Consider the following 15,554-nt stretch of genomic DNA (forward strand, 5'->3'; position numbering starts at 1 on the left):
ATCATAAAAAGATAGGATGTTATGGGAATCCCAAAGAGTAATGTAAACTATATTAAGTAATTACCTCAGCTCTTGCCACTGGTCTAGAGACATTGCAAGTCTCCTCCATTATATGAACTTGAAATCTTTAATGAATTTCAGATTTAAAAATATTCAAATTGGGTTTATATTACATCATTTTTCATGTAAGGAACACAAAAATCCTTCACTGTATATTAGCAAGAAATCCATGATACACAAAGCTACGCAGTAACACTGGTGAATTTCATCATAATGTACTGTTGTAGCTTGAGTTATCCAGTCAGTTAGTTACTACTTTTAAATAAACAGGAACAAGGGAAAAAGTTTCCAAAGGTCTATATATCAATCAAGTTGCCTGTCTTTACTTAGGACCACTTACAGATCAAGAAACTTTTCAAGTGTCTCCATAAAGCAGGTTCTCAATCTTAAAAAGTGGCACCCACAAAGTCCCTGTTTTTCCCTGAGGACCTGGTAAAGCAACTTAACCTGTTAAGTTTTTACTGACAGGATAATATGCTTTATACAACAGCGTTCTAGAATTTTTGCAGAAGGATGCCTGAGGAAATGACCCCAATATAGTAGCTAGCCTCCCTCTGCTTATGAGCAGTATATCATGATTTTCACACAATAGGTGTATGAGAACTTCTGTCCTGTAGCCAGGGGTTCAGATGGCACAGAAGCCCCTGTACAAGCATGGCATATAATTTTTTTTTTTATAAGTGCAAAGTTTAGCAACTTGAATGTGAATGAGGGGGTTTATTTTTATGGTTTTTGCTTTAAACTGGCTTGATTTCATGGAATACAGGCTTTAAATAGCTACTGAATAACTATTATTCAAAATTAAACCTTAGGATGCAATTCCAGCTATACTGAATGAAAATTTTGTCACCAAATGAGAAACAAGATCTCACCATTTCGCTATGGCTACATATAGTAGTCTTCTCCATAGGCAAAAAGTTGTTTTAATATAGTTTGGATGTACTGAAATACATAATCAGTTCCGTGTAATTTAGGGTGTTTCTGCATTTATTGCTAGTGATTGATAACTAATGGTTGTGATGCTCATAAATAAGGATTTGAGATTTTTGTCTAAGGATGCTGCAGCTACGTGCCGTGAGGCATGGTAATTCATTATCAATTGTTTTATGTACTTGGCTATCCCAGGCTGAATAGGCTGTTACTGGTGCTCTTTTTGCTTGTTCTTTGCCTTCCTCAGGTTTCAGTGTTTATTGGTAGGGTGGTTCATGCAGAGCCCTTGATCATGTAAATCCTGGTTGACGGCCACACCAGTAGTATTAATCTGTCTATGATATTCCAGCTTTAGTATTTTCCTCCTTGTTTTGTATTTACAACAACAAAACCAGACAAGCAAATACAGTTATTCAGCTGGATAAAATAATATGAAATAGTTTAGTAATTCCATTTGGTTTTGGATAGGAAATGAGAAACAAACAAAAATATTTTTAGAAGTAATGTAACAGTTACAGTCTCATCTAGAGTATAGAAAAGACTTCAGGAATTACAACTGTTTCGGGAATTTCTATATTCTTTCAAAGATCTTTATGTAAAGAAAGGAAAGTGAACTCTAAACCTCATGTGTGTCATTTTTTGTTTTGTTTTTTTTTTTTATTTATTTTTTATTTTTAATTGTTAGGCTTTTGCCAAAACAAGCAGACAGCAAAACATACATCAGCTGCATGTTAGACCTTGACTAAAACTGGCGAATTGACCTCACCTTTGCTACTCTATAGCTTGCAGTGAATTTAGCACTTAACTCTATTGTGGTGCATCTGGTACCTAATGATACAGCATCTGTTGCAATACTCCCGCTTCACAGGTTATGGCTGCAACCGGGCTACGGGGTAGATGAGTGTTAATTATTTTATGCAAGTATTTTATTTTAATTTGCTTCCTTTGGGCTTCTAGGAAAACTCGTATTGGCAATGCTAATCACTCGCTGCCTGGTAAAGAAGCTACGTGCCAGCAAACCTTGTTCAAAATCTAATTTGGTATGTGAAAGACAGGCACCGTAGTAATTCTCCTCAGCGATCAAACGCTTTGTGGACTATCGGGTACATTAATTATTCACATTCCCTGCCAAGCTAACTTCTGGCGAGCTCCCGTGTTCCTCCCAGCACGCAAATGAAGACAAAGAAGCCAGAAACTTTTTCTTGGAGTCATGTAAATTAGTATCAAAGCTCTTCTGGAAAAACTTTTTATAAAAAAGCCCGCCGGAGAGCCGAGGCGAGGGCCGGGCCTTGGCGAGGGGCTGAGGGAGGCGCGGGGGCAGCCCCCTCGGCGGCGGGAACCCGTTCGGGGCGCGCTGTAGGGAGGAGCCTAGGGCAGGGGCGCGCGTTTCCGCCTGGCCATCTTCGATGTTACCTACAACAGCGCACTGTCAGGCGTCTTTACCCGCGCTAACAAACGTAGCGCGCGTACGCGTGTTACGCACACGTATACGCTCCCTCTCCGTTACGAGCGGTAAAGGGGGGCAGGAGGCGCTCCCGGCGGGCGCTGCAGGCCGGGCGGGGCCCGTCCCGTCGCGGCGCCACACGCTCCGTGCCGGGGCCCCGCCGCCCTGAGGCGGCGCGCGCAGGCGCAGCGGGCGGGGCGGGTGAGTCAGCGGCGGCCGCGGGGCGTCGCGCCCGGGCGCGGCCCCTGTCCCTTCCGCACATCCGGGTGCCGCGGCGCCGCCCACCGCCGGCCTCCCGGGTGCCGCCGCTGCCGCCCGGGGCCAGCGGGAGCCGCGCCGGGCTTCTCCGATGCGAATCGTCGCCCGCTCGCCGGCCGCTGGCGTGCGGCGGGGAGCGGCCGGGCTGCGCGGGCCGTCGCCGCCATGATGCCGGCCCTGGCCGCCCAGCGGCGGGGCTGCCGTGGCCTCTATCGCCTGTACCTGCGGTGCCAGGCGGCGCCGCTCCCCCGCGCTTGCCACGGTGAGTCCCTCGGGGCCCGGCCCGCTGCGCCGCGCCGGCGGGCTGCCGCCACCCCCCGGGGCTGGTAGGACCGGGCCGGGGTGGCGGGCCCCCGTCTTCCTAGGTCGGGTCCCGTAAGAAGCCGCAGCCGAGCCCCGAGTCCGCGTGGGGCAGAGCCAGTGCCGGCGCTCGCCGGGCCTGGGGCGGCCGCACCGGCGGGAAGGGCTTTCCTTCGGGGCAGCGACACTGCCCTCGGCTGAGGGGCACCCCCGGGCCGGGAGCCGCCGGAGGGCGCAGGCGGCCTTCTCGGTATCCGCTTCAAAAAGAAGGAAAATGTTCCAACCCGTAACCGCCCGGCAGGTGAGGTGTATCCTGACAGCGTGGCCCCTCGTCGCCCGTGTTTTCACGCGCCCCTTGCAGGCCTGCTGCCCGGTCAGCCCCGGTGTTACGTAAAACTGGCACGTCATGCCCGCGTTGGGGTTGGTTTGCAGTGATTCTGTAAAACCAAGCGTGGTCTGACAGCATTTGTGTTGGTCTGCGAGGTGGGCCCTGGCTTTAGGCCACAGATCCCACGGAATTCAGTCTGACCATATTTGTCCCTCTTCATGTAATCACTTACGGTTGAATTGCAGCAAATACCCTTTTTCTTTAATGATTCCTTGTGTATGTGTGCATTAGTAGGAAAAACATCCTCTAAACACGCTGATCAAGTTTACCTTTTCAGCCATTCCAGTATCACCAAACCTTAGGAAACAATAGTGCTCATCTTGTGCCATGTATTCATTGTGGTGTTTTATGAGCTGCGATCAGTAAGCTTGCTGAGCTGGGATGAGGTGATTTTTCTGGGCTTTTGTCACATTAGCAACAACTAATAGTAAGAGCGGATCTGACTTTTGTTGGTGAAATTGTTCTTCTATAAGGTCCAAATTGTGCATGCACGCATGCAGGTGCTTCAGTACTGTAGAGGACTAAAATAAAAGCTGTTGAGACTTTTAGGGAATAAACAGTTTTATAAAATACTACCATTTTGTGAGAGGTGTGTTATTCATGTATCATTCGTCATACTTTGCATGACTCGATTTACTGGCATAGCTTAACTTTTTTTGATTTTATTTATTCTTTTAATGAGTGTTTTCCAAAGCAGCCAGTTTGCCTGTTGTGTTTGTGGTTGGAGGAGTTATATACCCTCTCTACAGAAGTGTTTGTGCTGCCTAAAATAAACTGGTTGCTAATACAGGTTGGCCTGTACTGTATACAACTCTTAATGTGTAATGCACACAGTTAAGTTTTTCTGAATTTATGAGCTGTGTGCAAACCACAAGCTGTGGTTTGTACAAAGTGTACACAGAGCGAAATGAAATGACAGCGGTGGCTTATAGTTTTGTAGTGGTCTGTATTTGTTCTTTTATCAGTATTTGTTTTTTAAAGATTTTGAGGCAGTGTGACTAGAACAGGACAATGTATCAGCCAATCTTATCAAATAACTTCGTATCATTTTTGTTTTTAACCCATTTAAGGTCATTGAGAGGTCTTTGGAAAAAGTGCGTACCAGATTGTATGGGGAAAAACCTTAGTGTTAAAATGAAGTTTAAAAGTGGGTATTTGAAGGGAAGCAGTGAAAGCATGCTGTGTACTCCCATTTTGTAATGCCTAAGCATGGGTAAAATAAGCACAGATCAGTACATAAAAGCTAGCTTAAGCTGGTATAGCTGAACCACTTTCCCTTCTTTTTCTTTCCAAAATGGTTGCCTGAAACATCTTTTTTTTTCCTCCTGGTGTTAGGATGGCACACTTCAATGAAAAATGGGAGTCTGACTTATATTCTGCCATGCAATCGTCTGCCTGTGCAGTTGATGAGTCAAGTGAGAGTTTATACCTCCAGTGGTCAGAAAAAAGATCTTGGATCAGAAGATACAAATAGATCCACCTCTGAAGAAAACCTGCGTAAAGTTGGAACAGGTAGTACTAAGCTAAAATAAAAGGTATTTATATAAATGTAAAACCTTTTTGTATTTAACAATTGGTAACTTATTTGTTATCAATGTTGTTGATATTAAAGCAAATATGATAAGCATATTTGCTTGTCGGCATCTACATATAAATTTCAAATGCATAAGCAGGGAGGAATGCTGAAATTTAAGTTTAGAGTAATTAAAGTGGTGATGATAAAATGTGGTTATCAGAAGGGATTAGGTAACTTGAGGGATAAGAAATGGAATGTGTTACTTGTCTTTTACCACTTTGCTTGCTTGCTTGAATTCTTTTTGTAGTATTTCAGGTTTGTTGTGTGCAATGAACTAGTGATAAAAATTGAATGAATGTGAATACGGAGTGCCATGACTTCACCAGGTCAGGCTATAGATGACTGGTAAAGGTTGAGCTGTTTCATCTGCTAGAGCTTTCTAACCTGACAGTTGTCAAAACTGCAGCATTCACATTGAGCGCTTGATATAATGGACATAACCTGACCTTCCTTGCTGTTCAGTTTGATTGTCAGTCTTGTGCTAGTTAGGTGCTTGTGAAATTCAGAACAGTCTTGTCCTTGGTCCATAGTAGCATCCTCTATTTTTTATGTTTATTAAATGTAGGACTGCACAGATATGTTTGGAAGACTACTGCTTAAGACAGAAGAAATGCTTTTCAAAATGAAAGCTCTTTCTGTGTGCTTTTGTCTAAAACTAAGCGGTTTACTAAAGAAAATTTCCTACTCTTCATTGTCAGGTTAACAGGTATTCTCTTTGTTTAGTAACCTGAGGCTTGCAGCAGTCTTTAAAAACTGGTAACTATAGCCAACTAAGAGTCTTATTTTTCTGATGTTTGGAAGTACAAAAGTGGATCTTCCATGTTTTTGTAAGTGTAACAGTTAGATGTTTGTTAAGTCTGTGATTGGATTTGAGAAGAGGATAATACTTAAGACCGTTTATGTTCCTTGGAAAGCCTTGAGCTGAAGGTGGTTGCTAGAGGGCGAGGTTCTTGCAGAAGAATGTCTTCCTGAATACCGTGAAAGACTGGAGAGCCCACTGGAGTTGTTGGTGCTTTCTGGATTCTTAATGTGCAGTTACTGGTGTTAAAATTCGGACATGTGAAAATAGTCTAGCACTATTGCTTTCATGCTTGCCTTGTTTATATAATTGTTGACTGTCATCAGAAGGAGTGTTGCCACCTTCTCCTACCCCTCTCTGATTGTTCACTATCTTGTGCTGGCATTAATGACGTTTAGGCCTGTTTTGTGAACAATTATTTACTTTCTTGCTTTGCAGAGCTAGGGTAGAGGTAGGATGGATCCGTAAGCTGACCCTGCTCATGTAAAATGTCTGGAGGAGAGATGCTGCCCTTTGTGGCAGTGTAGCCTTGTGTCATAGTAAGCCTGAGTGGAACTGCACCACATCAGCACCATCAGACTTACCTTCTGTTGAGAGTGGGGGCTGACTTACCTGAGTGTCTATGAAACTGCTATCTAGAGATACTGTGCATAGATGAACAGTAGCTTTGAAGTTTATTTTCGAATGCATATTGTTATATGCACGCTTCGTATAGGGGGTGTTTTCTGGGGTCTAGTGGATAGGATATTCTTATGCATTATGGATGTATTACTACTGTTTATTTTTAAAAAAAGCATGATGTTTTGGTAGAATTCTGAAAAGGTAATATACTACTTGTAAAGATTGCCATACTTGTCCAGTAACTTAAATATTTAGCAAATAATGACCTCTTTTGGACCTTCATTTCTTTATCAGTAAACTTGGGAAATGCTTTTCTTGTTAATGTGATATTGAAAATATTAATGCATTAATCTTGAAATAATCTATCATATCAGCCTCTGCATATTTTTTTTCTCACTCATGCACTGCTATTTTTGTCCAGTCTCTAGGCCAAGGTGGTAAACTGTAAGAGGGTATTTGATGTACATCAATCTCTGTGCATACAAAAGTATCTAAATTTTTATTTGTCTGCTGCCCCCCTCCCCCAAAATCTTATGACCCAATCTTTTGTTAAATGGTGTTGGTGATACTTCTTTTAATAACCAATGGTTGCACACAGTTTCTGAAAAGAAGCTACTACTCAGTTTTTGCTAAGCAATCTTAGCTGAAGTTTTTTATCATGAAAATTAAACCAGGTAAGAAAAGAAAGGAAAGGAACAGCAAAGGGTTTTTTGATGTTGTTTTCAAGTCAAACAATGACTGATAGGGATTACTGTTTTAGGAATGCTAGTTATTTATGGTCCGGCCTTTTTTGTGGTGTATTAAGATCAGTTTCATAAACTTATAAGTGTTATTTTTCCAAGAAAGTATGCTTGGATTGTTATTGGCCTTAGTCCTCAGTTGCTGTTAGGGCAGTAATTAATTGCCTGATGGAAAGATAGTTATGTAGTCCAACCTTCAAGAATATCTGACCTCTGAGTAATTCAAGTAGCGTGTTAAGCTAGCAGTATCTCATTAATCAACACAAACCTGCTCGAAAATTTTTGATTTTTTAAAAAAATATAATTTTCAATAACAACAGTGTTAATTTTGTTAATGGCAAACCTGCAGTGTTAGAAGTGTGTTAGGTCACAAAAGAGTGGGTATGTTGATTCAACATGCTAGAATCATAAGGTTTTTGTTCTGAAAGCTATGTTGAGATGTAGCAGATGAAAATACAAATATGGCATCTTTAAGTAGTACTTCTGATTTCTAAGTAGAAATCTCACAGAAATTACTGGAATTTATTATTTTCCAAATGCTAAGATTCACTTAACAGTATTGTAAATTATTTTTCAGTGACTTCGCATTGAATCATATCCTCAAGTTTCAGAACCAGCTAAAATACTTTGTTTTCATTCTAATTCTAGCTTGTAACATGAGAGCTGTGGATTTTAGTTTAAATATTCTGTATTTTAAGGAACTAGCTTTTTGTAAGTGAAAAAGCTTTAGTCCTTTAAAACTGAATTACAGCTTGAAAGCTCTATGAAGCTTGGGTGATCAGCAACCATAAACTATATATAATTTATTACCTAAAATTATTTAAATTTTGCATAAAAATTGGCACAGGCTGTAAGTACACTGTTAAAATATTTTTTTAAAACTTCAGGATACTTTTCTGAACTATGTTGCAAGTTGGTGCTCTTCTGCAGGCTGCTATGAGTTTATTGATCTATGCTCCATTAAATTTCTTATTTTGTTATTTATTTTTTACAGTTTCTGTCTTTTATTTTGAGACTGTTAAATGTTGGAAATATCGCAAAAATGTTTTTTATTGTCAGGATGGGAAACAATTTTAAGATATATTCTTATTTTATGTCAACCAAACTCTTTACCAATAAGAAAAGTAGGTACTTCCATATTTCCAGTGAGCTTTATTTTTATCTTACAGGACAAGATACCACCAATGCAGGCCTAAACCAGTCTTTCCTTAAAGAGCCAATCCAAGTAAAAGGTAAAGTAATACTTACTGTATTGAAGCTTCACTACTGTCTGCTAGTAGTAAAAAAAAGTTATGTGTAAGGAAACTGTGGTTCCTCTTCAATTGTATAACAAGTTAGTGAATAACATTTTAAAACACATTCGTATGTCGGCTTTGTTTGGTACCCATTTGTTTGAAAATGGTTCCTGAAAAATTAAATATAGCAGTATTCTTTCTAATTACTCGCTCTTCTGCGTCTGTTTTTGTTTCATTTAAGCTGATGAGTTTGTCAGGAAAACACTTATTTGTTTTCTAGGCATGTCCATTCACCGACTCAGTCTTAATGTGGCTAAGCTGAATACTTGATCTTCCCCTGTTTGTTGTTCTAAATCTTCCTCTGTTCCTTCTTATTGCTGAGTTAATCTAATCAGTGTTGCTTCTAAATATATTTTGACCACATGAACTGCCTAATCTGAATCCTGCGATGTTCCCATTTGTTCCTGTAGTAGTGATGTGGTGGGTTGACCATAGCTGAATGCCAGGTGCCCATCAAAGCTGCTCTATCACTACCCTCCTCAACTAAACACAGGCAAGAAAAAATATAACAAAAGGCTTGTGGGTTGAGATAAGGACAGGGAGTAAAAAAAAAAATCACTCAGCAATTACTGTCATGGGCAAAACAAACTCAACTTGGGCAAATCAGTTGAATTTATTACCAGTCAAATCAGGATAGGGTAATGAGAAATAAAAACTGAATCTTAAAACAGCTTCTTCTTCTACCCCAGGCTTAACTTTACTCTTGATTTTTTCTGCCTCCTCCCCCTAGCCGTGCAGGGGGATAAGGAATGGGGGTTGCAGTCAGTTCATCACAGGTTGTCTCTGCCACTTCTTCCTCCTTAGGGAAAGGGCTCATCACAGTCTTCCCCTGCTTCAGTGTGGGGTCCCTCCCATGGGAGACGGTCCTCCATGAACTTCTTCAACGTGAGTCCTTCCCATTGACTATAGTTCTTCATGAACTACTCCAGCATGGGTCCCTTCCACAGGGTTCAGTCCTTCAGGAGTAGACTGCCCCAGCCTGGCTCCCCTACAGGATCACAAGCCCTGCCAGCAACCCTGCTCCAGCCTGGGCTCCTCTCTCCATGGATTCACAGGTCCTGCCAGGCCCCTGCTCCAGCACAGGCTTCCCACGAGGTCACAGCCTCCTTCAGGCACACACCTGCTCCAGTGTGGGGTCCTCCCTCAGCTGCAGATGGATATCTGCTCCACTGTAGACCTCCATGGGCTGAAGGGCACAGCCTGCCCCACCGTGTCTTCATCACAGGCTGCCGGGGAATACCTGCTCTGGTGCCTGGAGCACCTTTTCCCCTTCCTTCTTCACTGACCTGGGTGTCTGCAGGGCTGTTGCTCTCACATGTTCTCACTTTTCTCTTTGGCTGCAGTTGTGCAGTCTCTCCCCACTCCCACTGCGCCCGCCCCATTAAATGTGCTATCCCAGAGGTGCTACCACTGTCACTGATGGGCTCAGTGTTGGGCAGTGTCAGGGTTCTGTTTTGGAGCTGGCTGGCATTGGCTCCATCAGACATAGGGGCAGCTTCTTCACAGAAGCCACCCTTGTAGCCCCCTCCACTAAAACCTTGTTTCACAAACCCAATACAAATAAGTACATGTTTTTGTCTTTAGTTACATGGTTTAAAAACATAAGCAGATAAAATAAGAACATAACTAAGTTTCATGTTTTTAATTTATCATGACTTACTTCACTCCATCTTCACTCCAGTAGTTTTTGTTACGTTGTGAGATTTATCCTATTAAAAACCCATCTTTTTGGGGTTTTTGATCTCTCCTAGCCTTTTATGTATGGAAAGAACTTTACCAAAATAGAAGTTACCACTTCTCTTCAAACTCCATCAAAAAAAATAATATATTCTCTCAAGTGAAAGTGATTCAGCAGACTGAAACTATATCAAGATTCCTTCTGTCTTTCCCCAAATGTAAAGAAACATCAAGTGATAGTACTTGCTGGTTATAAGGTGACATCAGTGACTCTGTCTCTGTCTTTTTTCTGTACACTCTTGTCTACATCCTTTACGTAAATTTCTTTGGGTCTCTTGTCACTTAGTGCATGCATGCAAGGAGAACATACAAGGTAGATAGGAGAAATTAGATTGTGAAATAATTGTAAAAATAGATACATCCTTCAGTGAGAAGAGAGTTTTGGCTCTGTAGGTTATAGACATGCAAGCAAGAATGTTTATGTTAAAGATTTTGATAGTGTCTAGAATGTGGAATTCTGGTCTTCACATGCTGCTGTGACTTAGAAACTTAATGATCCAAGTATTAGTAAGACAATAACGTTTTTAAAGGGTCACTGATCTTAAAAATTTGTGCTATTTAAAGTATTTTATTTACATCATTTTTATTGGGCTTTGTCCTTCTCTTGAAAATACCAAATTGATTCCCCCTGTTTAGCACCGGTTTTATACAGTTATTTGAACTAGGGGTAGGATTGTTGAGATACTCTGCAGTGAGCATTTGGTTACAGTATTTTCTTTTAGTGAAATTTACCTGCATTTCTGAAAGATGGATTAGTTAAGTGTTTGATAAATCCACAAGTTATGTTTCACTAAGGTCAATACACTTTGGATATATACCTGTTTCAAATAAAAAGAAATGGGAAGCATTCTTGTTTAAAAATGTTCATCCTGTTCTAGCTTTAGTTAATGATGGACTGTTGTTAGGAAATCTCTAATTTTCTTTGTCACCTTTGCTCAGGAGCATTGTGGGATGCATGTGATTACTCAAATACTAAAACTGTTTAAGTTCAAACTGGATGACAGAAATATTATTATGGTAAATAGCAATATTTGAAGTGTTAGTGCATTGTTGAGTGTCAAGCAATATATTTTACCTTTAAGCCTTCAAGACTCAAAAATAAGGCAATGTAGAGCTCTGAGAAAATTTTTCTCAAAGTCTTTAAAAGCAGTATCTTTCTGTAAGTATCCTGTGATTAAAGGAGAAGTTTTGGACTTAACTAGAAGTCTTATCAGTCCTGTGATATACAAGAAGTTCACGTGTGCTCATAAGTTTTCTCATCTGCAGAATTTGAGCATTGTGTTTTCAGTTGTGTTCTGTAATGTTATACCTTTCAACAGTTGTAACTCTTCTACTACTAAGTGTAACGTTTTTAACGGAGGTGAGTATGTAGTGACTTACTTTTGAAGATAAGATGAAGTTATGTACGTATAGACCAGCAAGGAGTAATGGCATAAATTTAAAATTCCATTCATCCTTTTTCTGAATACATGTGGTATTCTTTTCCTTGAGCATGAAAATCTGATGTGATCAGAGTACACCTTCTAGAAATTCAAAGCATTATAAATAATATAGATTTTTAATTTTTATAAATGGCCATATTAAGTGTGCTAATTTTGAAAGTAATAGGTGAGAAAAACAATGTGTACAGGCGGTCTCTGTTCTCTGTATAGTCTGCAAAGGTCAAAAATCCTATCTGCAGAAGGTACAGTTGGTTAAGTGTTGGAAAAAGATGTGGAGCTCTAAGTTGCTGTTTCAGTTGCTAGGATGAGGGTTTCCAAATTGCCATATTTGAAATCTATCGTAGTAGCCAAACACGATCTCTGACATCAAAGTTGGAGCAGTAGCTGACCATGGCAGTTAAGTGTGTGGGATGTTTGAGAGCTGTGAACTACAATGTAGCAAGTAGCATTTTTCGAGGTAAATCATTCTACTTTTACTCATTTCTACAATGAAGAATATTCCTTTCTCTTTGCTGTAAGTTTTCTGTCTCATTGACAAGTATTGTTTTTCAGATCTCCGCTTAGAGGTGTAATACGACACTAGATTGAATTACCTTTTGAAGTTTCTGCTATGGTCTCCACCTATGGCTTAACTTGCTTATCGATTTCTGTTTTTAAGTGAAAGCAGTCCTTAAAAAAAGAGAGTATGGACCAAAATACACACAGAATAACTTCATCACTGGAGTCAGAGCAATAAATGAGTTTTGTCTTAAATCCAGGTATGATGGGCTTGAGTTGAAATTTAAATGGTGAATATTTGTATGTGCTTCAGAAGTACTTGTGATTGCAGAGTGATTTTTGCACAGCAACTTTTTCTAAATGCTTTTGTGGTATACATAATCATAAGTGGCTGAAGTTAGTTCTTGTTTACTTACTGTTACAGTGGGTTAGGAAGTTGCAGTTTACATGTTTTTGTACTTGCTTCTTAATGGAGTTTATTTGTACTTAATGTGACCATAAATCTAACTGGGGGGAGTCCACCTCTAAAGCAGCTGGTTGCAGGGGGTAAGGCAAATAACTTTCGTTTCAGCATATTGAGGTTGTGATGATGTGAACACTTCTAAAAGATCAGTGGAAACTTCATGTTACATGGGCTCTGTACTTTGGAATAAAATATAATATGATCTTATTCATTGTGACCTAACTGTTGTTACTTGATTCATATTTACTGCCTTTTACTATGTGCCATGCCTGCCAGCAGGTCTGACTGAGTATTGCTGTAGTTGAAGTGTCTGTCAGATTTCATGCATGTTGGATGTGTGAATGTGTGACCCATATTAAATCTAAAGGCTTAGCAACTTCTTATGCTGACACTGTTCCGCCCAGCTTTTACATACAGTGTACGTTGCTAGACTTGGTCTTTGCAGAAAATCCAGTAACAAGTTATGCTTAGTCCTCTTCCATGTTTTTGTCATAATTGGCTTGCTGTGCAGAGAAATAACTTGCTAAAGTTTTCCTGGATTGACCAAAAGGGAGGGAAGAAAAAGGGACTGGATAATTGGTTGGGCTAAAAATGAAATGTTCTGTTTTATTTAAAAAAATAATAAATAAAATCCCTGATGCTTCTTAACGTAGATGCCCTAATGTGGAGCTCAGCACAGGAAATTTATCAGTTCCCCGAAATAGGTTTATCTCAAACCTTTTGCGGCTTGTGTGGGCTGTGTAGGTTTTGAAATTAAATTTCTTAAATTTTCATGTCACATGACTTAACGATTTCCATGTAGAGACATTAAGCCATGAACCCTCTTGTTTAGGATTTGTGCACATTATTATTTACATGCAGATCATTCCTTGGATGTTTTATTACTCAGTTTTTATTACATTGTCTTCCATGTATAGTATTTCATATTGTGAGGACATGATTTGAACTTCTGAGTGTGGAGAAAACAGTGGTTTTTATTACATCCTAGGGATTGCTTGCTTCATGTGGTGAATCTGTTCTGTTTGTCTCAAGTAAACAACTTCAGTTTTTTTTACTGCAAAGCAATAATATTAAAATTGTGGAAGATCACCCAGATATAAAAGTAAAATTAGAATAATATGAACTTTTTCTTGCACTAAACTGTTTGTCCACTTTCCTTAGTGATCTAGACCAGCTGAGGAAAATTAGACGACGAAGCCCCCACGATGACATTGAGACATTCACTGTGTACCTGAGATCAGATGTAGAGGCAAAGTAAGAACATTTTTATGAAGGAAAATGTTAGGATTGTTTAAAATGGATTATATGAGAGAGAGAAAAACCTTTTAAAAATCAGGTTTACAATGTGAAAAGGCAATAATGTTTTCTATTTTCTGTCAGAACACATTTTATATCCCCGTTATTGTAATAATTACATGGTGTAAGTAAAATTGGAGGGCATGTTTCATGTGTCCAAAGCTTAAGTGCTTGTCCTTAGCCTCCTCTTGCCCAGCTTTTTATTCTGTAAAGTAGTCTGCATGGTTTCCTATCAGAAAGAATGATGTAATGTTTTGCTTTTACGAAAGGCATTTGTAATGTCAAACTGCAAAGAAATTGCTGAAATAGAACCGCTGTTAAGGTGCTTTTACTCTTTGCAGATCTCTTGAAGTGTGGGGTAGTCCAGAGGCTCTTGCTAGAGAAAGAAAACGACGTAAAGAGGCAGAAATCAAGTACAGAGAAAGTGAGTATAGAGTTTTCAGATAACTTCAAATTTAAACAACAGAGTAATTGTTAGAAATCCACTAGATGTTACATTATTTCATCAACGTACAAATTTTGAATTGGCAGCTGCTGATAAAGTTTTATAGCATAGTGTTAGAGTAACATGTTAACTATTTATGCAGATATACTCTGTTACTATCTTACATTTTGTCATCTATCTGATATAGCAAGAATATACATCCAGTTGAGATCTGTAGTCATTCTTTGGGGGGTTCAATTTTTAGATTATGATTAACATCTTCAGTGGTTTCAGATTTTTTTTTTTTATTGAGAGCTTTGGGAAGACTTAAAACCAATCCAGATTTTTATACTATACCATTACTCATTTATTTTTCCTTTGAAAATAATTCAGCTTTCCTTTATGCTTCAGAAGGGGAGGGGGGAAACACCCCCAAATCATCTTTTTGCTTAATATCATTGTTATCATCCTTGCTGGTATTATCAGTAACAGGTACAGTCATATCAGTAGCTTGTAATGGATTTTGATCTGTCTAGTCAGTTAAAATCACAGGAGAAGCAATAGTACTTCAAGGTACTTATTCCAATTATGCACCTTAAAATTAGAGGTCTTGTTAATTTCTTTGAAATATTGTGCCACTGGAACATGCTCCTAGTAAAAGGGTTAGAGCTGCAGGTACTTGTTAAGGTACCTGTAAGTGTGTGTACTGAGGGTGCAGTCAGTAGCTTCAAAATTTTTAGTGACCAAGCAGAATAATTCTTGGACAATTAAAAAAATGAGATTAAAAAAATACTCAGTCATAATAACATACTGAAACATGTATACTTGAAGTGGTAATCTTTTTTTTTTGCAAACTATCCTTGTACTACTGGCTGTTTTACTCTATTTAAATTGTTGCGTACAATGTGTTTTGTATAACTTTGTAGGGGAGAATCTAGCACTGCAGCTTCTAGATACTGTAGTATAGCAAAGTTTATTTTGAAGTTACTGAACATTGTTAGTGGATGGAAAAATGCTGATAAGAGACTTGCTTTGTAGCATCCTTCCCCCTTTCCTTTGTGGTTAAGGGGCAGGAGAGGGGCAGTAGAGTACCTGGATTTGGTGCTTTTCCCTCTGTGTATCATCCTTTGTTGGTAGAAATGGTGGTGATATATAGAATCATGATAGACTCTATTTGGCATTTTGCATTAGTATATAGTATTAGGTGGTTCTGATTAAAAATATTAGGAGAGGAGTTTTTCACGAAGAAAGATAGACCATGTAGCTCTTACTAGAAGTTGGCT

At 39.6% G+C, this 15,554-nt stretch overlaps 1 protein-coding gene across 2 annotated transcripts in view; it reads left to right on the plus strand.

Annotated features, from left to right (window-relative positions):
* The first annotated feature begins 2,629 nt into the window (after window positions 1-2,629).
* Window positions 2,630-15,554, plus strand: part of SLC30A9 (solute carrier family 30 member 9) — a 38,973-nt gene continuing 26,048 nt past the window's right edge. Inside the window, exons 1-6 of one of the 2 annotated variants that reach the window (XM_055794900.1) lie at window positions 2,630-2,954; window positions 4,716-4,892; window positions 8,286-8,348; window positions 12,249-12,348; window positions 13,713-13,805; window positions 14,189-14,271. In XM_055794900.1, coding sequence (XP_055650875.1) covers window positions 2,858-2,954; window positions 4,716-4,892; window positions 8,286-8,348; window positions 12,249-12,348; window positions 13,713-13,805; window positions 14,189-14,271 — 613 coding nt within the window. In that variant the 5' untranslated portion in view covers window positions 2,630-2,857. The remainder of the gene's footprint in view (window positions 2,955-4,715; window positions 4,893-8,285; window positions 8,349-12,248; window positions 12,349-13,712; window positions 13,806-14,188; window positions 14,272-15,554) is intronic. The other variant, XM_055794899.1, reaches the window with a different exon arrangement.

This window comes from Falco peregrinus, chromosome 2 (genome assembly GCF_023634155.1).
Source record: "Falco peregrinus isolate bFalPer1 chromosome 2, bFalPer1.pri, whole genome shotgun sequence".
Taxonomy (NCBI): domain Eukaryota; kingdom Metazoa; phylum Chordata; class Aves; order Falconiformes; family Falconidae; genus Falco; species Falco peregrinus.